This window comes from Corapipo altera, unplaced genomic scaffold, assembly GCF_003945725.1.
Source record: "Corapipo altera isolate COAL_440 unplaced genomic scaffold, ASM394572v1 2b, whole genome shotgun sequence".
Classification (NCBI taxonomy): domain Eukaryota; kingdom Metazoa; phylum Chordata; class Aves; order Passeriformes; family Pipridae; genus Corapipo; species Corapipo altera.
The window spans coordinates 17,633,626-17,661,555 of NW_020884874.1; the positions used below are offsets into that span (position 1 = coordinate 17,633,626).

At 37.2% G+C, this 27,930-nt stretch overlaps 1 protein-coding gene across 1 annotated transcript; it reads right to left on the reverse strand.

Moving 5' to 3' along the window:
* Positions 1–1,637: 1,637 nt before the first annotated feature.
* LOC113941314 (vesicular inhibitory amino acid transporter-like) lies at positions 1,638–27,930 on the reverse strand. The gene is made up of 2 exons (XM_027632480.1): positions 27,631–27,930; positions 1,638–2,789 (listed from the first exon to the last, which is right to left on the reverse strand). The coding sequence occupies exons 1-2, from the start codon at positions 27,928–27,930 to the stop codon at positions 1,638–1,640; spliced, it is 1,452 nt and encodes a 483-aa protein (XP_027488281.1).

Below are 27,930 nucleotides of genomic sequence, written 5' to 3' on the forward strand. Positions count from 1 at the left end.
TAATGTATTTCTGACATTTTACATAAAAATAAAGTCTCTTTAGAAATACATACCTCCTATTTGCTCTAGCACAAATTTTAATATCAATAAAATTGTTGTGGATTTGAATGCAGATTTGACCATTGTACAAAAAAAGTAATAAAATTCTAAGAGACTAGTTACTTCCACAGTTTTCTTCATAACATTATGATTAGGCAATTAATCTGTTTTAATAAACTTTTTGTCACTATTCCACATGACAAGCATACATTAGCAGACAAGGAAGGAACAGGGTGACATACAAGGCTTTTCAAAACTCCTCTGTTTTGTTTAATTGGATGTTATTTATCATTCAGCAAATTAGCTTTGAAAGGAAACTGTTGCTCACACAGAACAGAAGCATTAATACTAAGATACTGCATAGCAAGATAGTTTAGTTAAGCAGTTGCTCCTAGGCTGTTTATCATCCAGTCTTATGTTGACATGTAAAGACTTTTCCACATGACACAGTAGAAGGTTGTGTGAAATTGTTCATAACAAAAATGCACACTTTCTTCTTCCAAATTATTACTTTAATTACCTAATATAACAGAGATTTAGTGCAATAAGATAATATGTATTCATTAGAGCACTATGATTGGATTGCTTCTTGTCATAATGTTTTATCATTAATGTAAAATACACTGCGATTTTGATATGTTTATTAAGCCAATATCTTTTAAATCCAAAGATCTACCAAATTGTAAAAGAAGTTAACTGTGTTACTGTTTATTGAGCTTGATTTACTCCATTGAGCTTTTAATAGAATCAGATAAAATACATAGATCAAAGAAATTTCCTGCTTAAGAGGGAGAGTGACCTGCATGTTAACTTTTTCATGCTACCAGCGAGACTTCTTGTAACCCAACCAATAGAATAAGTGCATTGCGGAGGTATGAATTTTGGGAGTTAGCCTTGAAGAAATTCTGCAGTCACTGGCTATAGCTTATTTCAGAACAAGTACTCTTTTCTGTGAATTTGAGCTGTTAGAACGTCCCTTTTACTCTGACTGCATTCCCATTTGAACTCATGATAAAAGCAGGCTTTCAAAGCTGTTCTAAACTGAGCTCTCTTTTTGCCTATTCATTTAAAAAACAAGTAGTAGAATTTGTCTTACATATAAAACAAAATTCACTGATTTGTTCTGTTCACATGTTGAATTGCATTCTGCCAGTAATGTGAAATCATATTTCATCCTTTTGCAATAATAGTTATCACTTCCTGTAAGCTAGTTTTGATAGCTTTGAGACCGAACAGCATGTAACCCTATGAAGAATTCTGTTTCAATTGCTGGGATCAGTTGCAGTAGTAATTTTAGGATGTGCCTGTCATGTATGACTAAAACCATATAGTATTACTTTAAAATTATTTTCATGCTAAAACATCTGCAACATCTTCTTTCTTCTCAAGATTTTAAAGAGGTCTTGTTTTGTACTTTTTTGGCTCTGAAGATTATTTTCCAGTTTGCTTAGGGTCATATACTTTTCCAGTTGAAGCCTTGATTCTGCAAACCTTTAAGTACATGCTTAGTTCTACCTAGTGACAAAATCTCTTATATACTGACTAACAGAGTAAAAACTATTAAAGATCTGATCTTTATTTGTCTTTCAGGAAATCTTTTACACTCCTCTAAATACTTCAAGCAGTCCTTTTATTGAGCAAACTATGCCTGCGAGGCTACAAAGGAAGCCCAAAATAAAAACAGAGATATCTGCACATTTCTCTAAGAAGGACAGTTTTTTCCATTTAAGTTTTAAATGGAAGAGAGAAGGAAGGAGAAAAGTCATAGCAGCACCTGTTACACTGCCTGATAAACCCATCAACAGGGCAAAATGTGGTATAAACATGGCCATCAGCAGAGTTAACAAGAGAAATGAGCCTCTTACACCCAGCGAAAGTAATAGAGATCTGTAATTGGAATGGTTGCCTTCAGAAATACAGGAATACACAATTTCTGTGGCTGCAAAAAAGGGCAAAGGGTAAGAAAGAAGAGCCTTGGTTAAGAGACATAAATTCGCAAGTGTTTTAAGAAATGATGGCAGGTTGTCTGTAATAACTTCCTTTGTTTCTTCACCCCAGGTCAAGAAAGCAGTCAGTGCAAAGGTTGTTTTCAAGACACAGGCAAAAAAGTGAGTCCAATTCAGCATACACCTAAATTCCTCTGGGTTTTTCATGTTACCTTCAAGTGTGGGAAGAAATATTTGTGAAGTGTAACTGAAAATAATCACTCCTACGGAGACCAAGAAGTCCTCAAACTCAATGGAGAGTCTGAATTTTGCCCAGGACCACTGGTGTATTTGTGTGAGACAGTAAGTCATCACTACAAGGATGATAACAAAGTGAACTAAGGAGCAAAGCTGGCTGAGTTTGGAAACAATTTTGAGAGTTCTGATAAATACACAAGGTAACAGAGTAACAAATGCAATTATAGACCAAGTTTTCTCAGTCAATGCTATGTATGGAAAACTCTGTGACAGCAAGTTCCCACTAACAATCAGATACAAAATACATGTCATAATCAGTTCCACCACTTGGGTCACATTGACAACTATGCCACCTAGTTTGGGAGATAGCTTTTTGCAGCAGGCATTTGCAATATCTTCATACGAGTCTCTCACTCTTACCAGTTGCCCATTTTCATTTTCTTCATACAAGCAAACAATTAGAATTTTGCCTGTGTAACAGCATAATGCTGCAGCCAAGACAATAAGAAGTAGGCCACTGTATCCACTGTGGAGGAGAGCATACGGCAATCCTAGGACAAATATTCCCTGAAAAGGAAAAAGAGAAAGAAAAGATAGCACATAATCCCTGAGGCAAAATGTTTACTAGAAGCTGCACTCCCAAACCTCTCCTCCATTGAACATTGTTTTTACCTAGTTGCATGCTGCAAGTACTGCTACATTCAGCTAAGTAAGTAACAATCATGAGAAATGTGTTTATTTATGAGAAATGAATTTATCAGCAAAAATAACTGCTTCTATCAAAGCACATGTAATGATAAGCTGGGAAAAAGAGAATGTGACTGAATGATAGAGTCAGGTTTCCAGTTAATATTTAATGCTGATGTGATTAGAAGCACATTTAAGAAGGTTCATAGTTAGTTATTCAGTCAACATACATACTAATGAAACAGGTTCAATATCAGTAAAATTAAACATCTGTAGCATCATCTGTGTGAGTTTCATTCCAGTTAAAAATAGCAGTGTAGATAGATCCAGTAATGACAGTTGTCTTTAGCCTAAAAGTTGTTAGCAGACCTCTGGAGAGAAAAAGGCATTAGAGTGCCTCAGACTAAACTTGTGTTTCCTCTGCAGCTTCTGTTTTCCTCATGTGGCCTTTGCTCTTGCTAAGTCCACTGCTAAAGTGATTTTTCTCGAAGCTGAGATTTTAGACTTCTTCGTCTAGAAGTGTAAACTTCCTTGGGTGTTTAAAAATACATGCAAGACATATAGACTTTCTTCTCAAGGAGAAGAACAAATTACACTTTTATGTGGTTTTTCCATCAGAATAAACCCCAAAAAACCCTTGAATGATAGTTACTGATAAAAAGATCCAATTTTAGAAAGGTGACATTTCTCTTTTTATTCTACAGAACTGAAATTAAGAAATGCACATTAGTCACATGGTCAGGTATTTTTGTTCATGACAACTGAAGGATAGTGAGGAAACAAAATACAATTAACTAGTTCTGCAGAAATTTTTGCTTCAATATTTCTTACCACACCCATAACATGATGAAATCTGCGCATTTGTGCTCACATTTGTTATTCTGGTCTGACAGAAGGACTTGATTTGCATCAAACCCATCTAGACTCTATTTCTGACCAAACCCGAGCAACCCCATCTGCTCTGCAAAACCCTGACAGAAACAGATCTCCTCACAGAAGGGAGGACTCTTCTCTCACATCTTGAGTGGATAGTGCTACTGACTGCAGCCAAAGCAGAAGAGGTAGTTTAATGGTCTACATCTTAATTTCAGACTTTTCCATCTACAATCATGAGCACAAGGCCGAGTGGGGGACCAGAGTTTCAGGCATTCTTCTGCCTTTCGTATTTTCTATCAACTCTGTTAGGTTTTATACCCATCAAACAGTTTCTGTGAAGGCAGTGTAGGAGCCCAGATCTGATGGAGCTCATCAAGAGGGCGGGCACTTGTCTCAGCTTTGTAGGGCTTATACCTAGCACCCCACTTCTAAGTGATATAAGTACGTCCGCACCTGATCCATTAGGAGGACTCTGAAGAGAGGCAATTTTTCAAACACTAAATAATCATTAATGTATAAAAAAGTATTATCCTTCTCTCCCAGACACAAAATAGCAATCCTTTTTTGGGCAGATTGTGAGATGAGCATTAATCATAAAAGAAAGATTTGAAGTCCTTGAATCAGAGCAGTGTTTCTTCTTTAAGTTAATGAGAAAAATGGAGTGTCCATCATATGAAAGAGCATCATTGCCTAATTTACCAGGTTTCACTCTAGATGCAGATATCTTCAGCTTTTAGCTGACTTAGAGCTGGAAAAATCATATTAAATATATGCCTTAGTAAATTTCACTTAAAAAGGTCTATGCCTTTATGTTTTGAAATAGAAGTACTTCAGTTATTATTAATGATATAATAATAAAGTTATTGACTAGGTATTTTCTTCATTGTTTTCCATGACTTCATTTACAGCATTTGTTTTACGTAAGTCACATATGCTATTTCATTTAGAAGCTGGGATGTTCAGCTATGCAGCTTGTGGTATTTAGGCACCCAAATCTCTCCACTCAGTGTCTTAACTACATTCTAATACAGGTCTCATGACCCAATTAGCTTGAAGTGTAATTAGGATTTCTTTTGTACATGAATTTAACAGAATTGTCCAAAATTGTACCATTTCTGCCATCTAACAGTCTACTTTCATAAAAAGATTAGATATCTGGATGTATTCAGACTGCAGGTAGCACATATGTAACAGCAGCTTTTGATATGCCATTTTTAATCATGGCTTTCACTGACTGGCAAGTTAGATAGCTGTCTAAAGAACTGAATTTGGTTTCTTTCCTATGAAAACAATCCTTGGGGAAGATTGACATAACAGATGGATTTTAAAAGCATCACAAATAAACCAAGTCTATGAAAAAATCAAGAAGATAAAACCATAGAGTCATCTTCCATATTAACATAAGAACAGTGATGTTTTCTCAGTTCCTTGCAGTCTGTATAAAGCTTATCTCATTTGTTCTATACTCACAGCATTATTATTTTGCTGCTTAACCTGCAGCTGGGACTTAAAATGGTATCTGCTGGCCCAAAGGGTCACTGTATAATTAAACTGCAGGTAAGTGTCAACATGGGCCTTGCCCACACAATGGCTTCTCCCCTGCTGAATTGAAGCATGGAAAGGTACATTAGGCAAGCATGGTGTTGGAAACTGCAACGATAATGGTCGACTTCTGCTAGAATTCTGTGCAGAGCAACAGCTCACCATCACTAATACTATCTTCCAGCAGAAAAATAGTCTGAAGACAACCTGGATGCACCCCAGATCTAAGCATTGACACCTCATCGATTATGTCTCGGTGTGACGGAGAGTTGTCCGTGATGTCCTCCATACCCACGTGATGCCCAGCGCAGAATGCCAAACAGACCATCTGCTTGTGCGCTGTAAACTCAACTTCAATTTCACATTCAAACCCAAAAGGCACAGTATCCCAAGGAGAAGATTCCAAGTTAACAATCTCCAATCAGCCACAGTAAGAGACAGATTCCAGGCTAACCTTCAAACTAGGCTCGAAAACCATTCCACAGATTCTGCAGATTCCTTCCCTGAATCAACTTGGCACCATATTAAAAACAGCATCCTGCAATCCTCCGAAGAATCCTTAGGGTTCTCCCTCAAGAAGAACAAGGGCTGGTTTGATGAAAACAATCAAGAAATCCAGGACTTGTTGAGGAAGAAGAGAACTGCCCACCAAGCACACCTTGCACTGCCATCCTGTCACGCAAGAACAACAGCCTTTCATCTTGCATGTAGCAAGCTCCAACAGAAACTCCGTGACATCCAGAACAAGTGGTGGATCGATCTAGCTGAAAAAACTCAATTATGCGCAGATACGGGTGATCACAAAGGATTCTATGAGGCCCTGAAAACAGCATATGGGACTACATACCAGGTACAAAGCCCTCTACTCAGCGCTGATGGTCAAACGCTTCTGACAGATAAAACCTCCATTCTGAATCGATGGTCTGAACACTTTCAGACTCTCTTCAGTACCAACCGTGTGGTCCAAGACTCAGCAATTCAGTCCATCACGCAACAACCAGTAAAATATGAATTGGATACTGCCCCCACTTTAGGAGAAACCCTTAAGGCCATACAGCAGGTGAAAATCCACAAGGCAGCTGGGGTTGATGGAATTCCACCTGAAGTCTGGAAACATGGGGGCCTCGCACTCCATACCAAATTTCACGAGTTTGTGGTGCGCTGTTGGGAACTAGGCGAACTACCATCAGACCTTTGTGATGCAGTCATCATCACTTTGTATAAGAAGAGAGGTATTAAATCAGATTGCTCAAATTACCGTGGTACTACTCTGCTCTCCATTGCTGGCAAAATCCTGGCAAGAATACTCTTGAACAGACTAATACCTGCTATAGCAGAAGGAATTCTACCTGAAAGGCAATGTGGTTTCAGAGCCAACAGGAGTACCACAGACATGGTGTTTGTTCTCAGACAACTGCAAGAGAAGTGTAGGGAACAGAACAAAGGTCTTCATGTAGCCTTTGTTGACCTCACCAAGGCTTTCGATACTGTGAGCAGAAGAGGTCTGTGGCAGATTTTGGAACGCTTAAGTTGTCCCCCCAAGTTCCTCAAAATGGTCATCTCACTCCACGAGGATCAGCACAGCCAAGTCAGATATGGCAACACACTTTCTGAACCCTTTCTAATAAAGAATGGCGTGAAACAAGGCTGCGTTCTCGCTCCTACCCTATTCACAGTCTTTTTCAGCATGATGCTCCAAAGGGCCACGGCAGATCTCGATGATCAGGACGGTATCTACATTCGATATCATACTGATGGAAGCCTATTCAACCTAAGGCGACTGAAGGCCCACACTAAGACCTTAAACCATCTTGTCCGGGAGCTGCTTTATGCTCATGACTCCGCCCTTGTCGCCCACACAGAAGCAGCTCTGCAGCATTTAACATCCTGCTTTGCAGACGCTGCTGAGCTCTTTGGGCTGGAAGTCATTCTAAAGAAGACAGAAGTTCTCTCTCAACCTGCACCTCAGGAAGTCTTCCATCATCCCCATATCACCATTGGCCAATCAGAGCTTAAATCAGTCCAGCAGTTTAATTACCTAGGTAGCCTCATCTCCTCAGATGGTAAGATTGACAGAGAGATAAACAATAGGTTAGCAAAGGCATATAGTGCCTTCAGAAAGCTTCATAAAAGAGTTTGGTGAAATAAACACTTGAAGAAAAGTACAAAGATCAGTGTTTACAGAGCCATAGTGCTGTCCACTCTCTTATACGGATCTGAATCATGGGTCATCTACCACCACCACCTGCATCTCCTAGAACGCTTCCATCGACGCTGCGTCTGTACAATCCTAAACATCCACTGGTCAGATTATGTGACCAATACATCTGTTCTAAAACAAGCAGCAGTCACAAGTATTGAGGCCATGTTACTGAGAACACAGCTGCGTTGGGCAGGGCACGTCTCCAGGATGAAGGACCACCACTTCCCTAAGATCTTGCTTTATGGTGAACTTGCCACCGGCTGCCGCATGAGAGGAGCCCCAAAGAGAAGATACAAGGATTCCCTGAAACAACATCTCAGCCTTGGCCATATTGATCACCATAACTGGTCTACTTTGGCCTCCAGTCGGGAGACCTGGAGACACACCATCTATAACGCTGCTGATGCTTTTGAGAACACACGCAGGATCACCCTTGAGGAGAAAAGGCAACGCAGAAAGAATCGTGCCTTGCAGAATATACCACCAAAGGAGTCTTTCTGCTGTGCCTTTTGCAGCTGGACATGCCTATCTCTTATTGCCCTCTTCAGTCACCAACATGCTCGCAACAAATGTGGGTAGAGCCCTTCCCAGATTTTCATTCGCAAAGCCTAGCCATGATTCACCTTGTCAGAATATCCCCAAGAGGAAGCATCCAAGTATGATAAGTACCATCAGGAATCACCAATCCACCTACAATACAAAACAACAAGCAGAACAGGATTTCCAAATTACATCTGCACATTAAAATATTTTGCTGATGGTTTGACTACAATATTTATACTACATATGTGTATTTCTCATACCAGCAAGACTGGCTGCTTATTTAAAAATACCTGACATCTGGATCAGTGCTGAATGCAAAAAATGGCCATTCTGCTATCATACCTCTGTCATACTCCTTCACCTCAGGGCAAGCACATCCCCAAGGAATAAAATGGATTTAGAAAAATGATAAATGAGAACAGCCAAGCACTCTGAGAAAAATATAAAAGAAATCAAAATTCAGTTTTAAGACTTTTTAGTCCCAAGTAAAATATTTCACGTTATAAATTGTTTTAACCTGAAATATGACATTTTGAAAAAAAAACCCACCAAATTAAAAGGTAACTAAAAAGTAAATAAGATCAAATCACAGTCAGAGTTGAGGCATGCCAAAAGACCATGAAATAAAATGGAGTGAAAAGCAATGTTAAAAAAAAAAGAGAGAGAGAAAATTATTTCACCTTAAGACTTAATCATATGGAAAAACAAATTAAGAAGTGAAGAAGAATTTAACTGAAAATTATTCAGTTTGTACAACTCTCCTATATATAGAATGCATGCTGATATGCCAGACTGCCAAATTAGCTCTGACTGACTTTCTCACCATCTGTAGTTACTCCGGTGCAGTGGTTAATTTAGGTCTAGCTATTTTCCCCAACTATGCATTTGATTCCTTGCCATGAACATGGGTTAGACACGGAAACTATACTGGAAAGTGTTTTTCATAAATCTCCCTGGAAGAGTAGGGAGTTAAAATCAAGAACCCTGTTTTTCAGTACAATTCCATGAAGTATTTCATTATCTTGTTTAACATTTGTTGATGTTTAAAATAAATAATTTTCCCAAATAGATGCAAGGCTGTGTTGCTGTGGTATTTATAGAAAGAAACAATTTTATAAGTACAAAATTACAAACATAGCAAATCCCTTAATCTTATGCCATGATAAAAGAGATGCTTGCTGACCTGCATGGTCTTTTTAGTTTCTTAACCACCACTGTGATCATCAGTGATTTTGTATCTTTTTCCAAATCACTGTTGACTACACTGAATAATACTGGACCAGCTGCCATTTATTCTACTAGATAACCTCCTAACCCTACTAGAAACTCATTCCTTTGACAATAGATCCACACTGACAGTTACTTTTGATGGAACCTGTCACTTAGGCAGTTGCTAATCCATTCAAGATGTACTGTGTTGTTGCATTAATTTTTAAATCAGCATGTTGTGTATTAAAGTGTCAAAATTTCTTTTAGAAGTGTAAATATATTATTTATCTTTCACTGCCTAAATTATAATGTCATAAAAAGATTATATGAAGTGTGTTTAATACGGACTGTAAGGACTCTTCCTCCAAAACATAATGATTGACACTAATTATATTTCTAGCTTTTTATGCTCTATCAATTAAAACCTGTATTAACAATTACATTATTTTTCTCAGCATTCCTGCCAGTTTTCACTAGTCAGTATTTATATGGCTTTTAAAATATTGAGATGATATTCACAAACTTTTAAAAATTCCACTTATGATAGCAATTGAATAAGAATATTACCAGATAAGATAGACGTTTTGTTATGCCTCCCAGGTGAAAACTTGCTGGGCATTCTGCTTTCAAAATACTATTGAGATACCTTTTAACATCCATTTTAAATAACAGCTATGGTTATCTCATAGTTAATTGTCCAAGTCTAAGCTTGGAAAAATCAGGCATCTCAATTTATATGTAATTCACACCTGTCTTAAGACAGGCCATTAATAGAGCTGAGACAAATTTCCTTTCAGAAATGTCCATTTCTCTTACTGGGCGTATAATGTGTGTCCACACAGTGGAGTGTGCACACACAGCACAGGAATTCAGACATAACTTTTTAATGTCTGATGGAGAATAGCGTGACGTCTGTCCTGAAAAATTACAAAATGGCACCCTCTTCTCCTGTGCTGTGAGCACATTCTCCTGGTTCTTTACAGGAACAACATACGAACATATGAACAGCTGCATTTCTTTTTCAGTTAAGAACAGTTTTAGAACCTTCATCTACTGCTGGAAAAGCAGAAAATCAATGTAGCAAAATTCAGTGAGATATCTCAGAGAAGATGAAGGTGGTCTTACACTAGAAAATCTCTGAGTTAACTTTTCACATTCTCACATCCACATACTCTAGCGTTTTTGTCTCAGTGGCTTGGCCAGGATCGTTTGTGTGCAATAAGGGATGTCATCAGTCCAGTGCTCACTATGTCTCTGGTGTTCTTCTTGGCTAATGACAACAAATGGATTTCTTTATTTACCTTCTATACTCTTCTGGAATGGATGCAGTTTTGGATATTTTGCCTCATTATTTTGTCTCATCTCTCATTTAGGCAAAATTCCTGACTTTCTCAGTGGTGTTGTTTATCTTATCTGCATGTTTTATAAATACTGTCCTCTACTTCATTCCCTTAACACTTATCTATAAGTGAGTTTTTCTACCTCTTCATATGAATGAAATCACTTATATGGTGCTCTGTAGCAGTTAACTCACACCTTCCCTTTTAACTTCGTCCTACTGTTTCTGCTGGTGCTTTTAGATGAGCATACACAGTCACATACACAGACACACACTTCCATTTATACTTAATTGTTACCATGATTAGTATTTCTGTTTAAAATTTTTAGACTAAACATAGTCTTTTTTTTCTAATTCCTAAAAAATTTTTTTCTTATTGTTAGAATTCCTGGGAGATGCACTTTCTCCTAGCGCCTCTGTATTCTCTTTTCTACCGGTCCTTATTTATGATTTACTATTATTACTCTTACCTTTTGTTTCTCCCTTATATATATATATATATATATATATATATATATAGTTTTAATTTTAATTGCTACATTTACTTCTCTCCTGAAGTAGGAGGGGGTTTTAAAACATTTATATACTCTTTTGTAGTTGTGAGATGTGCTTTTGAACGTCATAAATTCTTGTTAAACTTTAAAATTGCTTTCAAAATTGGCTATCTGCACTTTTTCTTTCCAATCAATTATCTGTCATAATTTTCTCCAGGTTTGAAAAATTCACTTTAGAAGTACCAAATATATATACTACTGTCCTCTGTTTTCCCATAATGAATGTAATTAGATCCTCCAATTCATTCATATTTTTCAACATAATGAGGCTCAAAGTTGAATTACCTTATGCTAGGTTCAATACCTTTTGTGTCAGATAATTATCATCTATCATTTTTAGAAACTTCAATGATGTTTTACAACATACTGCATACAACGCCCAGCATAGGTCTTTAAAACTGGAGTCACCAAGGACAATACAATTTTTCTCTTCAGACAACAGCTCTAACACAGATAATTAGCTGTCTAACATGGAGTGCCACCCTCATTTCTTTTGCCTACTCTTTTTTGTAAATATGCTTTATCTAATTATTTTCAAACTTCAGGTGTATAGGTCATCCCACCATATATTTGCAATATCAGTAACATTCTATTTCTTCTCAGCAGTAAGAATTTCTATTTCCCTAGCAGGTTACCCAAACTCCTGGCAGTGCTCTACAGATGTCAGGAAAAGAATTCATCTACTTTCCCACTCACTTTGCAGTTTGTTCATAGCTCAGCTGAGTTTGAATTCAAAAATACTATAAGCTGTTCTGTGGAAAACTTCAAATATTGTCTCTGGCCTGTATGAACTTAACAGTAGATCCATTTCCTCTAATATCAGCAAAAAATCTTCCTTTAACTTCAGGGATGGTTGAATTAGACCCCAACAATCTTGTTTTTCCTGATTTTTCTCATTCTTTCTCTCTGCCAATGCCAATCCTGTTTCAGCTGCAGGGAGGGTGGTGACTAAGGTGTTTATTCTGTGATTAATGCCTTCATTCACCTCATACACTGACAGAAACTTTAGAAGTGTTTACCTGTCAATCCTTCAGATACCAGAAGCAGATGATAAGGCAGATAGACTGCTCAGGAGGTACTGTGTTAAGATAAGCAAGTAAAGAAGCTGCATGGTCTGCACTGCAAAATGTGTGTCTCCATTTGACTCACAGAAACCACTGATTCATTCTACTTTTAGTGGCCAGATTAGTCCTAAGGATCTCCTAAAACTTAGGAAAGTGAAAAGAGGAAAGAAGCTGTCTCAAAAAAAAAAAAAAAAGGAATTACTGCTATTGAGTGTGACAACTGACCTCATTGGCTTTGCTATTGGTTTAAATATTTGTTCTAAAGCCAAAATAATATGCTCAATGCTTAATTCTGAATGGTTCAACGGGAAATGTTAGTTTACATAAATCCAGAACTATCTGCAAAAATGCACTGAATCATACCAAGAAAATCTCCCAAGCAAATTACCTTTTAAGAAAACATTATTTTGCTTGGTCCCAAAGGAGAAAGCAGGCTTTCATAAAAGAATGAGGATGTTTTATTATGTGTTATGCAGCTGAGAGGAAAGAGAGATGGAAAAAGCAAGGCAGTTTAAACTAAAACAAACATTATTCTAAAAGTGGCAAACAACATGGACTTCCTGGTTGCTTACTCATTTCTCTCATTATAGGTCATCACAGATTATCCGGTTTTCACCTGAAGGCAGGTAAGCACTCAAAACTTCCAATACAAGAACATGAGAGTGAGTTCCCATGAAAATATGGTCAAAAGAACTTGAAAGGAGGCAGAGGGTGGACTTTGGGAGACTAGAATCGAAGCAAAGCAGTGGGGAGCCAAAGAATTTCCTTTGAGTGTGTACTTAGATAACAAAAGGAGGAGTTAAAGTGTATAGAAAGTTCTAACTGAGGCTGGGGGAGAGTATTGTTAGGAGTTCTTAAATACTACCTGTGTCAGTCAAGACACAGTTCTTGTCACTTTTAAGAAGTAATGATGAAGAGGAAATGGAAGAAAACAACCCCATACTACAAAGATCTTTGCATTGGAAAAGACCTCATGCACCTCTGAGAGCTGAAAATGAATCCAGGTTATATCTTCTAGAAGCTGAATTATATTTTCTGAACACTGGTATAGGATTTGTCATGCAGAATAAAAGATGACTGAATCCTCCCCTGGTTAATATTACCCTGTTCTTTCCTCAGCACAGACCTAACCACCATTTTAGGTGGACTCTTACTCAAGCTATAATGACTCCCAGAGTTCAGTGTATAAAGGAGAAATTTGTCTTACAGTGCTGCCTAGAGAGAATATAGTTAATAGTCTGGATGAGAGACATAAATAGTAATATACTATTTGTTTGGTCTTCAGGAATCGGTAAACTAAAACAGAGTGTCATATTATATCCTTCTGAAATATGTGAGAAAAGCTGTTGTCTGACAATTAGGCTGGTTATAGGCAACAAATTTCTACTGCTTTTCCTCTCTTAACCTGGGTTAAACTTCAGTGGCACCCCTGGAGGCTTCTACCTTCAGGATAAAAGAAGCAGCAAGTGATTTTGCTGCCTGATAATTCATCATGGAGAAATACAGATAAAGTTGATGTTGCAAATCAATGCCTATAATGGAGGTGTCTCTCTCCTATAATGACATAAAAGATCACATCATTCTTAAAGTTCAACAAAGTAGAATAATTCCCCTATTTCCAAGCAGATTAGACAAACATTCCCAAATGTGCATAATTAATAAGAAACAGAAAATACAAACATCAGAAAAGAAATGTGACTGAGTTTTATGGCATGCTCTGGACTCTCATCAGAAAAGAAAATTTAGGTAAGTTCTCCTTTTTAAAAAATAAATAAATTTTGAATATGGCTTGCATTGTGAAACTAGGCGTATGGCATATAGAATGCATGTCAAAAATGTCGTTTTAAGGTCTCTAGATGTAAAATACTTGAAGTATTACTACTTGAGGAGGTATTTCTCGTTCTGTTTGTACAGTGGTTCTCGACCTCTACCTGGCCTATACAGAAAAGTACTGGAGTTATAAAATAAGCAATACTCCTTTTCTGTAGTGTTTTTTTGTTTGTTTGCTTTATTTTCCTCTTCTTTTTTTTTTTTCTTAGTCTGAATTTCCCTTGGAAAGACTCAAAGACAGGATGTTGTCTGGAAACAACAGGTGAGGGAACAAACCAGAGATCTTGATTATCCTTGACCTTTGTCAAAGACCTCAGGTTTATTCTTTACTTTTAGATAGAAAAGCTGTCTGATCAAGATAAAACCACTTCTTCCATTATTAAAACAAAGTTAGCTAAGTAGTGGCTGTAAAAGTTTGTATATTTAAAAATAGTTTTATTTCTTTTTTTTTTTTTTTAACTTCAATCATTCTGATACTGTAAGAAAAATTTCCCATCTTTATTGGATCTCTCCTGGTTGTTTACTTCGATGTTGAGAGCTGTAGTGATTTCATATTTGAGCAATTTATTTCAAGACTGCATTTAATTTCTGTTCCTTTCTCCTAAATAGCTTTCATTTCTCACATTCAAATTTTTAGGTGAAATCAAAAAATTATTCATGGTGTGAAATTAATGAATTTTAAGCAAAAACTCAGCTGGTTATAAGTGAAGTTACTAAACTGACTACTTTTTTTGCTCTCAAGGAAATGATTCCTTCTTAGCATCTATGAATTTGGTTAATTTCACCCAACTTTTTCTGTCTAAAATGGACATTCAATGAATGAGTACACATAGTAGCTGAAAAGACACACATGACAAATCTACCTTGCTTTGACGTACCCTTACAAGGAATGGTATTCCTAACTTCTCCTATCTAAATATAGCAAAAAATAAAGCTAATCTGGTAACTCTGGAAAGCATGGATAGAAATAAGGATCACCAAATGATTACTCATTCCAACAGTGTAGGATACTTGTTTCAGAATTTGTGAATCTCCATTAGAGATGCCTCTCTCTCTCTATCTGTCATCTGTAGAGTCAGGTGAATTCCTTTAAAGTCCATGAGACTGTGAGTGCCTTGAAAGAGGGAAGGAAAAGCAAGAAGGTGGATAATTTGAGAATATGACTGCACGAGGGGAAGCAGGAACAGGGGAAAAAAGGTGGCATTAAGTAAATTGAAGAACTTTAAAACATAAGGTTGTGACCTATAAGAGATAGAAACAAGGGGTAAGAGAATATGATGGGCAAGAGTCTGTGAGGAAAAATTACTAGACATGAGACACACCTAACTATAAGCATAAGACAGGAACAAGTAGAAAGCTACAGGGAAGTTATGCGTTATGCAGCTGATTATCCTTTCTGATTAGGAAAGGAATCCTTCAGGGGTGGAATGGCAGATTCTCACAACTTATGAGAGAGTCTCTAAAATCGCAACCAAGCAGCAGAAGGAAGCCTAGAGTTTTGTGCAGGTATTTTATTTTTAACTTGAGATGACAACAACAAAAAATACAAAAGAAAGAGCTCAGAGAGCAGCTGGCTTCCCAGAAAAAGTGAAAAAAAGTCAGCAGGCAAGTAAAGGCAACAAGAGCTGGAGTGGAGAACTCATTTTAAACTCCAGATCCCAATTAAAGCTTAGAAGATTTTCAAGTCCCTTAAGGGACGGTGGCTGAGGAGATGTCACTTGGAGTTGCAGAAATCATGCAGACAATGAGACAAAAGAACAGATTCAAATTGTAGTGAGATAGAATAAACCTCAGTGCCAACTTATTAAGTTACAGTAAACTGAGAGAATTAACAGTCATTATAACAACAAAAAAAGATAACTTCCAATTAAAAAAAACAACGTTCTTATTAAAAAATAAGATATATTGATTGTATCTATGTGGTATATAATTCTTATCCTCATACTGACATTTTTTCAAGCTTCAGTAGGATTATTAATAATTTCTGAAATACCAGGATTTAGTTTGAAATCAAATTAGAATGGGTTTTAAAACTGAAAAAAAGTTCTCTGCTTATCAGGGAGGAATTAACCTGAATTAAACATGATTCTGGAGGGCAAAACAGCAATAAAAAACCTATCATTAATGGAAATACCTATGTAGAGTAAAGGAAAAGGCTGAAACTTCCTCTGCTATCAATAACATAAAAAAAGCAAAAATGTTTGTTCTAGAGATTACAGAACATAATCTATTGGTGCTGCCATTTGTGTCAATTCAAGAACTGGACTGAGAGAAATTGATATGGATAGTGGAATATATGTGTATGAGCTGAAGTGAATGTTTCTTTACATTGACTCATGTTTACATTTTTGTGAAGTAAATATTAAATTTAATTTTTTTGTTAGATATTTAGTAACACAGTGTTGTACATATGGCAAAACTAGTGCCACTGGCCACGAATATGGATAAACATTGTCTTCCAAGAAACATGATGTGTGTGTGAGGAGAGGAGGGAGAATCCATGCAAATAGAAGACAATTTTGTTTAGCTTTAGGGGTAAAATGTTTTATACAGCTTACTGTGCTAAAACTAGGTTACAATATATCATCTTCAGTACTGTGTATAATCAGCGTTTAGGGCTTTTTATTTTCTCAAGTAGCTCCATTTGCTCATTCAGATAGAGCTTGTACCGCTTCAGCAAATCTTTTGCTGTCAGGAATTATACACACTGAAGTAAACTGTAGATTAACCATCTATGGATTGTGCGGACGAAAGTTTACCATACGGAAAATCTGCTAGAGAAATATTACTATTTCTGATTCTACTAGTACATTATAATAATTCAGATGTCCTTTACTTTCAACATTAAATTCTCATAAACACTTGCAAATGCTGAGCTTGTCAATTTTTATTCCTTGATGAACTCTAAGACTCACTCTTTCGCTTCATAAAAAAATGAGCTCCCTTCTGAAAATTTGCTAATAGAAGTGAAGGAAGTTCAGAAAAAAATAGGAAAGGAATACTATCTGACAAAATATTTTACTTTATGCTGCCTGTCACTCTGTTCTTGCTGTCTTGGGAGGAATGTTATCCTGGGAGGAGTTATATGTCTATGGTTTATTAAAGCAAATTCGCTGAAGTTACATACCTCATAAGTTGAAGAACAGGGACAGAAAGAATATTTTTAAGAAGAATGTTTTCCAGTAGTGATAGCTGGTCATTGGCAGGGTTAAAGACAGGAACAAGTGTACAAATTATCTCAGCCACAGAAAGATGGGAAATAATTATAATAGGTAAATTTGGCTTTGTTTTGAAAAGTATCTGTCAAACCTAATATCACAACAATGAAATAGCCAAATATAATAGATACGGAAATTCAAAGTTGTCTGATAAGTGTATTTAAATACCATGTGACCTGCTATGAATTAAAAAAAAAAAAAAAAAAAAAAAAAAAAGAAATGACACCATCTATTTTAATTCATCTTGTTGAAAATGCTCTCAGGGATTCATGACACCAAAATTATGGTAGGTTAATTTCATTTTAGTACAGTGGGAAAGTACATCAGCTGTTCCCTTCACGTGAGGGAGCCAGAGATCCTTGTTCTGCAACAAGTCGTGGTGCATTGTGTTATCCCATGGAATAAAGTGATTATGGCTTTCAAGCAGCTGACAATTTTTGATCCTTTGGTTTTGGTAACATTTGTTGTTTCAAAGGGTATAATTTTCATAATGTCACTATCCATTTATCTTTGATATCATGGCTTTGTCATTCTCTTTCTTGACCATCTGGATTTTTAAGATAGAATGCCCATTTTAATGGCTGAATATTCTAACAGTACTCTTATCACATTTGTTTGCCAATTTATCTTGTGTTCAGCCCCTACAGTAAGTCTCAACAGCAAGGAGAATCCATTCTATAAAGAGAAAAGGGAGGAAACTGAATCAAATATCAAGCTGACTTATTGCAGGCTACATTTAAACAATCATTATTTTGTAAAGAGCTTCTGTAAAATAGAAAACATTTAGAGACTTACTTTCAAAACTGTTTTCATTATTGCAGCACCTGAAAGTCTTGAATGGAATCCCACTGTGCAAACAAAGCACAGAGAGATGGTCTCTTCTCCAAAGAATTTAAATCTAGGGGTAAGATAACAGGAAACAAATACAGGCAAAAAGGGGAGTCAAGGAAACCTTGAGTCAATATCAGAAACCAAGTCAAGCGAGGAAAAAGTGGTTTCAATGTAGCTTATAACTATGCAGTTTTCATCAAAAGGATATTTCCAAGAGTATCAGAGGAATATCCTCATATAAATTCATAGGAATGCTTGTAAAATATTTAACAAATTGATAATAGGATTGTAACTGGAAGAAGAGAGATTGGAGTCAATAGATGCAGGAAAAAAATTGATAGATTATTATAGAAAAGATGAGGAACTTACATTAAGGTATGAAACTGCATCAATTTCCAGGTGGGTATGCACAGGGTAAGCTTGGCAAAGTCAGGGAAAAGTGTGTTACTTGACCCAGAGGGGGAATCATTAGGGCTCAGATCAGAGTTTTAGCCTTGTATGTTAGTAAATGAGACTATGTATTAGTTTACAGTAAAAACTAGGTTTACAGCAAAAATAAGTGGGGGCTGGACGTAGTCTCAGTGTAGGATTTAGAAAGAGGCTGACTGAAAGATGATGCCAGATGGTAGGCCTGCATGGTAGAAAGGATAAGGATTTACACAGGCAGTGAAGGAATGTTGCTGTGGGCAGACACTGGATGGAGGACAAGGAGCTCTGTTTAGCTGCTTTGATCGACTGCTGAAAAGGCAGACCAATATTTTATGAGAGCAGCTGTGGGATCTAAATAAGATGTGAACTTGAACTGGTCCAGGAAAATACACTGTGCTGCAGTCCCACACTCCCACGGGTGGTGAAGGATGCAGTGTCTATCAGCTGTGTCTGTAGGAGACCCAAGAGCCTGAGTCTGCTGCAAGTGATGACCTCAGGGAGGAAGGTGTGAGGTAGATGTTCAGGAGAGATTGCCAGCATTTGGTGTGTACCTGGTTACAGATAGCAGTACAGAACAGAGGAAGCTGATCACGACCATATGTATTAATTCATGCAAGACTTTTTCTTTCAAAAAATTATTGCAGTTAAAATTAAAAATAAAGTGGTGCAGTGTGGGTACTTCTAAGTTATCTACATGCCAATGCAAAAACCTTTTTTAGACATTAACACCCTCAGAGCAGGCCATCTCCTGGGTGCTTTGAAGGTTTCCTAATGATGAAATGAAGAAAAAAAAAGAGGTCTGGGAGCATGAGGGACAATGACCAGGTTTCTGTGGTGCTTATATATACCATTTATTTTAGATGTGTTGTGGGAGAAATGCAAATGGACACACCCTTTTTGGAAATATATGTTAATATGCATGTAAATCATACCTCTGTCACTTGACAGACTGTCAATTAAGCTCTTGCAACACCACTGATAGTAGTTGGCCTTTCAGGAATGTTAGGGTTTTAAAGCTCTTGGATGGAGACACACTTAAGCTGACTGAGATATAAAGTAGGTGATATATGACAGACTCCTCTAGGGCATCCACCCATGGAATTCTGTCAATGTTGGAGGCAGGTCACCTGCCCCTTGCAGGTACAGGAGCAGGAAGCTGGACCTTTTGGGTCCTTTTCATCTAAAGGTCTTCTTTGATTGTATGTCCTCACTAAGGCTGTCTCTTGGTAGACTGAATTTGGCAGCATGCCAAAACAACTCACATATTCCAAAACACAAGTTCATGTTATTACTAGCTAGAAACCACCACTGTAAGGAGAAGAGTTGAGCTGGTGTCTCCCAGCTTACTTGCCACACTACTGTATGCTTACTTGCTAGTTCTTTTGTCCTTTTACATGCAGAAAATTTCTACTACCAGCTGCTTCATGTAGGAGGACTACAGCCTCACATCTATAAAACAGTTGTTCTAAAAGTTTAATAGTGGAAGATTTTCCAGGTGAAACAATTTTCAACTTATGACAAATGAACAATCAATGAGAAGTCCCCATTTATAAGAAACAGGCACTTGCAAATTCTCCAAGACTTTCTGGACCAGACTGTGACAAACTGAACATCAATCCCAGCATAAGTATACTGTGTATTGCAGTGACTTAGCTACTGTTTCTAGGAATAAACTCAAGATACTATGGTGGCTTTTAAATTTAGATGCTGAAATATACAGCTTTCAAAAATTCTAGACAAGAAGAGTTTCAGCTAAAGTTGTTGGAAATGATAGATATTTGACTGCTAAAAATTAAGTGTCAAATAAATACTTTCATGAAATGTAAGGTTATATGTAAGTTGAGGTTCTGAACAGAATTATTCATATTTCTTTAAGCCCACTAGTGCTTCTGGCTACTATTATCAAAAGAATGTAATATTAGACAGCTATGTCAGTAAAACTCAGGTGAAAAAAAATTAAAGATATAAGATAAGGTATTGGTTAAGAATAAATATTTTAAAATATATATGTCTTACACAGTATAATCAAGATATTCAGATTTAAGGCTGAGGTTGGATGTTAAATTCCATGGGTTTATTGAGCATTATACTTTAGAATGTTTCTCTCTCATCTCACATGAGATAATTATCTCATATGGTAATTAGCTCAAAATATATCAATATAATAGATTATTTTATAAAGTATGCCAGTTTTAGCCAAAGTACTGAGGCTATTAGAATCATTTATGATGGAGAAACAGAGAGAGACGCTTCCTGTAACTTTCTCGCAACTCATCTGTTAAGAGATGGAATTTCGAGCCCATGGTGTAGGTTAGCATAATCTAAGGACTGCTTTAACTTCTGAAATATTTTAATATGTAATTTTAACTCCTAGAAGGCTGTAAGAATTGCAATACTATGATCTGTTACTTGTGTGACCCATGTAGTTTTTTCTGCGATTCTCCTTGAGCTATTATGGTGTTTTCTGAACCAATAGTCTGTATGTTGGGACTATCTGTATGTCCAAAGAATAATTTTTTGGAGTAGTTATGTTATATCACAGTTTCTATTTGAGAGAAAATCTGACACAGAGGGGCTATGGAAAACTGATTTGCTGTTTCTAACATTTTCATAACAGTTAGAGTAGAATATGCTGATGTAAATCCATTCAATGCCCCCTCTGCCTGTTCATTGCCCAGATGATGTGATGAACAACATAAAATTCAAACGTTACAAAACAGTAACTTAAATCTCATGAGAAAAATCCAAATATTTCTTCTTGGAATAATTTTAGGTGAGCCACCTCTCTATGTTTAGAGGTTCTGGCTTCATAAGATTTTATAGTGTTTGCAGCTGACCAAGTAAAAAGCAGATTGATACAGTGCATTCTTTAATGAGATTTATGGGAATGGCAGTTAGTTAACTCAAAATCAGTCGGCTTCACAGTGCTTATATGTCAAATAAAGAGATTTCTGTGAAGTAGATATAGTTTCCTTGTTGCAGGATAACACATTTTTGACAGAAAGCTTTTGTGATAAAAGGTAGGGTTGGGAAAAGAGAAGATATATATCCTTCATGCAGCCTTCTCTGTACTATATGGGTATATGCACAAAACTACAGAAATTTACTGCATGGTCTAAGATGAAATAAAAGGTTATATAAAGTAGTGATGTATATCTAGAATTTTTTTCCCCTCAAGAGAAAATCAAAAGAGAAAATAAAGGCACAAACATTAGTTACAGAGTCTTCTTCCTTAAAATACATCTTTTATCAATTGTATTGCATAATAGTGACATTCTATCATAGGAAAAACAGACCTGAATTTAGATTGTTCTGATCAAGTTTTTCTCTGGGTTGTGGCCATATGGGTTTCTGGTTGCAAACCCATTAAAAATAAATTTGGCCAGTACTGCAGGTGCATTTCAGCTAAAATCATAATATTTGGAATTTTTATGTGCACCACAATAGTCCTACTGTCTTGGAATTTTACTTTATGCTGTCATTTTTTGATGCTCCATTTGGCAACTTGTATTACTTGCTGGTCCTAGGTTAGATATCAGCACTGGGCATCTCCCTTTAATTTGCAGTACCACATCTTGATATAAAATGCAGAAGTTCATTTCTCTCCAATGTCTATAATTTAGTTCAGAGTATGATGTCAGCTTCAATGTATATGACTTTAGCTTCAATATGAAATTCAAATAAGTTACTGCTTGGTACACAAGAAAGGATTGACCCGTGTTCTTATGTCTGGAAAATAAATACTTAAGATCAAGTACTGCAAAATCCAAGTGGTTATTTAGTTAAATGTGACTAAATTATTTAAGGTCGAGGATTATTTGTACTGTTATACATCTAATGACCCACTTTATAAGCACGTACATATTTATATTTAGAAAATGCTTTCAGTAAAGTTTAATGTGAGGGGTGTTTAGACACCTTTAAAAGATGTTTGCCTTTATATCTTTAGGGACATGTCTGCTAATTCTGATTCTCAGCATGAGTATGTTTTCCACTTAAGTATTTGAGAGTTGTGGATATTCAGCAAGAATTCTAAAAATTGGTCTATATTAGGGAGATGAAGGCAGGCAACTCAGAGGAAACATCATAGAGTAATAAATGTTAATTATGAGATATTTTCAAGTGAATCTCTTAGACTTACATAAATTAAAATGAACTGAATTGAAGAGCAGTATGGAAATAAGGCTATAAAGGCACACAGTGAAGGACATGTGGATATTCAGTCCTTCAGTGATGATTATTGAAGTGTTTAGTCTTTTCTAAATTAATGTACAATATACAGAATATATATATAACGATTACTACTGCAATAATTAGTAATTTATTACTGACACATTATAAAATAATTATTAATACTACTAATTGAATTATGGTATTTCCTAGAAGCACTCACAATAGACAAGCACCATATTGTGTTATTCTTATAATGGAATTGTAAAATTCCCTCTTCTGCAGATATTTCTAACCCTTGTGCAACTTAATTCTTTTAAAAATGCAGGACATGAAAGTTGGCAATATTAGTTATCAGAGGCATTGAATCAAACTGCCCATTCAGTATGATTTCACAGAATCCCAGAATCATTTAGGTTGGAAAAGACCTCTAAGGTCATCAAGTCCACCTTTAGACTGTGCCACACAAGTGCCACACCCAGTCATTTCTTGAACACCTCCAAGGATGGTGACTCCAACACCCCATTGAACAGTCCATTCCAATGCTTAACAACACTTTCCACAAAAAAAATAGTTCCTGATGTCCAACCTGAATCTCCCCTGCTGGAGGTTATGTCCTCTCATCCTGTCAGTAGTTGCCTGGGAGAAGAGACCAATCCCCACCTCACTGCAACCTCTGCTCAATTATAGAGAGTAATAAGGTCTCCCCTGAGCCTCCTTTTTTCCAGGCTAAACAACCCCTGCTCCCTCACCTGCTCCTCACAAGACATATGCTCCAGACCCTTCACCAGCTCTGTTGGCCTTCTCTGGACATGCTTCAGCACTTTGATATCCTTGTAGTGAAGGGACCAGAGCTGGACACAGCACTCAAGGTGCAGCCTCATCAGTGCCAAATACAGAGGGGCAGTCACTGTCCTGGTCCTGCTGGCCAAACTATTGCTGATACAGCTCAAGATGCCATTGGCCTTCTTGGCCAGTTGGGCACACTGCTAGATCATGTCCAGGCAGCTGTCAACAAGCATCCCTAAGTCCTTTTCTGCTGGGCTGCTTTCCAACCAGATTTGATATATCATATTTTACAAAACATCCAGGAGAAAATTGTGTAATTATATAAAACAGTATTTTAAAGATTGTACAGGCATTATAATAAAATTAAAGCCATTTGGTGCTTTCTGGTAAAATGTCTGACTTTTTTTCACTGTTAAACTTGTTTATGCTTCTGAGACCTAAGTGGATATTGACTCAAAAATGTGAGTTATAAATTACATCTGAGATTAATATTATTTCACTTCTTGCCATTATTTCACTTCCTCTCCCTCTGTTTTTTTCTCGATTGTGTTCTCTTGTACCCCTTCATGATACTATAAGCTGAATGCCTTTTTCTTTTACTTTAACAGAATCACAGAATATGCCGAGTTGGAAGGGAACCACAAGGATCATCGAGTCCAGCTCCTGGCGTTGCACAGAACCATCCCTAAGAGTCACATCATGTACCTGAGAGCGTTGTTCAAATGTTTCTTGAACTCTGTCAGGCTTGGTGCTGTGACCACTTCCCTGGGGAGCCTGTACCAGCACCCAACCACGCTCTGGGTGAAGAATCTTTTTCTAACGTCCAGCCTAAACTTACCCTGACACAACTTCAGACCATTCCCTTGGGTCCTGTCACTGGTCACCACAGAGAAGAGATCAGTGCCTGCCCCTCCTCTTCCCCTCACGAGGAAGTTGAAGACTACAATGAGGTCTCCCCTCAGTCTCCTCTTCTCCAGGCTGAACAGACCAAGTGCCCTCAGCTGCTCATCATATGGCTTCCCCTCAAGGCCCTTCACCATCTTCATTGCCCTCCTTTGGACACTCTCTAAGAGCTTAGTGTCTTTCTTATATTGCAGTGACCAAAACTGCACACAATATTCAAGGTGAGACTGCACCAGGTAGAGCAGAGTGGGACAATCCCCTCCCTTGACTGGCTGGCAATGCTTTGCCTGATGCCCCCCCGGACATGGTTGGCCCTCCTGGCTGCCAGGGCACTGAGGACTCATATTCAACTTGCTGTTGACTCCCAGGTCCCTTTCCGTGGCACTGCTTTCCAACATCTCATTCTCCAGTCTGTATGAACACCCAGGGTTGCCCCATCCCAGGTGTAGAATCCATCATTTTCCCTTGTTGAACTTCATATGGTTGGTGATTGCCCAGTCCTCTAATTTGTCGACGTGTCTCTGCAGGGCTTCCCTGCCTTTGAGGGAGTCAGCAGCTTCTCCTAGTTTTGTGTCAACTGTGAACTTGCTTAGTCCAATATTCAAGTAATTTATGAAGATGTTGAAGAGCACAGGGTCTAAGATGAAGTCCTGTGGAACCCCACTAGTGACAGGTTACCAGTCTGACACTGTTTGCAAAAATTCTGCTATATGTGGCTGGCAAATAGTCTTTCTTTTCCTTTGGTTCTGCTGTGAAATGCTTTACCATTAGAATTTAGCTACCTTCTTCCTTGTTGCTGTTGCTTTGCTTATCTATCCAGCACTACTGTACAAGTTATTACAAATATATTTTTTTGCTTTTTGCTGCTACATACAAACAAATGCAACTTGCATCACTCTGCCAGATGATACTGTACATTTTCCCATTAGAATTAACTCAGTTTTATGTTCTCTGTCCTTACCCAGATTAACTGAACATAGGTTTTCATTTGCCTGTGCAGTGTTGGAATAAGAAACATGTTTCCTTGGAAACTTAAATGTCTGAAGCAATCATTTACACATAAAATATCTTCACCAGAAGCACACATTTTTGCAGTTCAAGTTGAGAACAAAATAAAAATATCTTCCTGTTTGTTTGAAAATATTTATATTTAAAGCACTGTAAGAGAACCCTTGCATTTGATTTCAGAGACCAAAGATTTAATCGTTCCCATAATAAATCTGGATTGTGAAATAATTTCACTTTTAGACTAATTGTATTCACCAGAATAACTGTTTAGAACACTTCAGAAATCTGCTGAAATGTTTACCTCTAATTGCTATGCAAAACACTTCTGTCCTTTCCTCTGGGTAGGGCAAAACAACTCATTTTAGCATAGACTGTCTTTGCCAGTCAAGAATGTTTGTATTGTTTTAATCATTCTGCTCACAACTCAGACTTTCTCTTCAAAGCTATTCATAAAAATTTCCTCAAACTGTTATTTTTTACTGACAGATGCCCATTCAATATTCTCTCCTCTCTCCTCTCCTGCCTTTCTCCCCCCCTTTCTCTGCTCTCTACCCCTGTTTCTAAACCAAATGCCTTGCTCCCAATCCCAGGTCTTGGGAAATGGAAAAATGCATAGAATCTATGTGTGCATAGATTCACATTTGAGGTTGCATATCCACACAGTTTAACAATGTGTCATTAGGACCCTTTGGTTGTACTACTAATGAAACTGCAGCTCCCAGGCTTTACAGTTTTCAGCCTGCTCTCTTAATGATGATTTCTAAAATATTTGACCAAATGAAAGCAATGGTATGCAACACTCAGTATGCTGAGAGTTTTGACCAAGACCATAGTTACTGATTTGATTGGATAGTTTAGCTTGAATTTGCCCGCATTTTAAACAGGCAACTGTATATTTGATTGTGTTTTTACACTGTGTTTTCAGTCTATTTTTTAACTGAAAACTATAATATTAATAATTAATAGTACTTGTGTACACAACAATATTTGGGATTTTTTGGGCCCTTTGGTGTATTTACAAAGGCATTGTTCGGAAAGGAAAACAATGGGTGAGAGAGCATGACTTGCCAAAAGGTCGTACAGCAAACATTGACAAAATTGACTTCCAGAATGAAATCTTGGCTTCTGTGGAATCAAAGGCAAAACTCACAGAGAAAACAATGGGCTCTCATCCCAGACTCCTGTCCTGTCTAGATGCTGCTGAGGGAGACTGAAGATAAAATGTGTTACTAGAATGCAGTTGAGGTATTTTAGGACTTCACACTTTTATTCGCAGTTGAACACTTTCAGAGTATGATATGCTGCTGTACCCTGCTATTGTGTTGGCTCTCATGTGGTGGTGCTCATGTTTGAAAATGCAGCAGGGTTAGAAATATGTCCTTTTTCTCCTCCTTTGCAGAGCTGAGGAATGAATTGGATATGTAAACAAATGTTCATCATCATAGTCAGACTTGTGTGATACCAGAAAGATTATTCTTCTATAATTAAAGTGGCATAAAAAATTATTTAAGTAAAAGTTACTGGGACTAGATGTGTCTGTGGATACTGCTTTATTCTCATCATGTCACGCAGAATGTTAGTGGTAATGATGGAATTATGTAAGGAAATGAATCATGAAAAGTGAGAAGAAGATTCTGAAACATTTAGTGCTAAATTTAAGGATTCAGAAAGATACTCCACACATAATTCCACACAGAATGTTGGGACCAAATGTTTTCAGTCTATTCAACCTAACTATTTTCTTTAACATTGACAAGTATTATTACACTTCTTGTGCTTCGTGCTTCAATTTATTTCTAGTCAAACTTACATGTCAGTAAATTTATTTCTGACGTCAGTCTGGCTCTTACCATCCTCTTTCTATTAGATATTTATCTCACACTTCTATCAAACATCTCTGTCACTGAATTCAAATATACTTATTAAAGATAATGCCTGCACTTCCAAAACAGGTGCAATCACCACCTTTTCAATTTCACAAAATTTAAACATTTTTTAAACATTAGATAACATATGTATCATTTTCCCCTTTAGAACTCTTTTTTTCAGAGTGCTAATCTTGTGCAGAAAGGTTCAAATATGTGAGTAATAAATTCATAGAAACCTTCCAGAATACTGCAAAATAATGGTGTAGCTAAGTAAAACAGAACAGGTTAAGTGATGATCATGTTTTTCAAATGATGAGTTTAATAAGTGGGGAAGTAAAAGGTTACCTGAATGGCGTTTGTTACATTCCATCCTGCTTCCCAGCTGGTGATCAGTTTGACCTGGTCATGTGGCAAGGGAGCTGGGAACATGTATTCTGGATCCTGGTGACAAACATCAAGCTCAAAGTTCAGGGGTCCATCTGGTTCCTCGCTGTGAGCTCTGTTCAGTTCATCTCTTCTAGCAAAATTCACACGTTCTTCGTCAGTGTCTAGGCAGCTGTCCAACCTCATAAGTCCCAAAAAGAGAGACGGTGTTTCCCTAAAGCAGTTGAAAAGAGATGAAAAAGTCTGCTTCAGGTGAGCCAT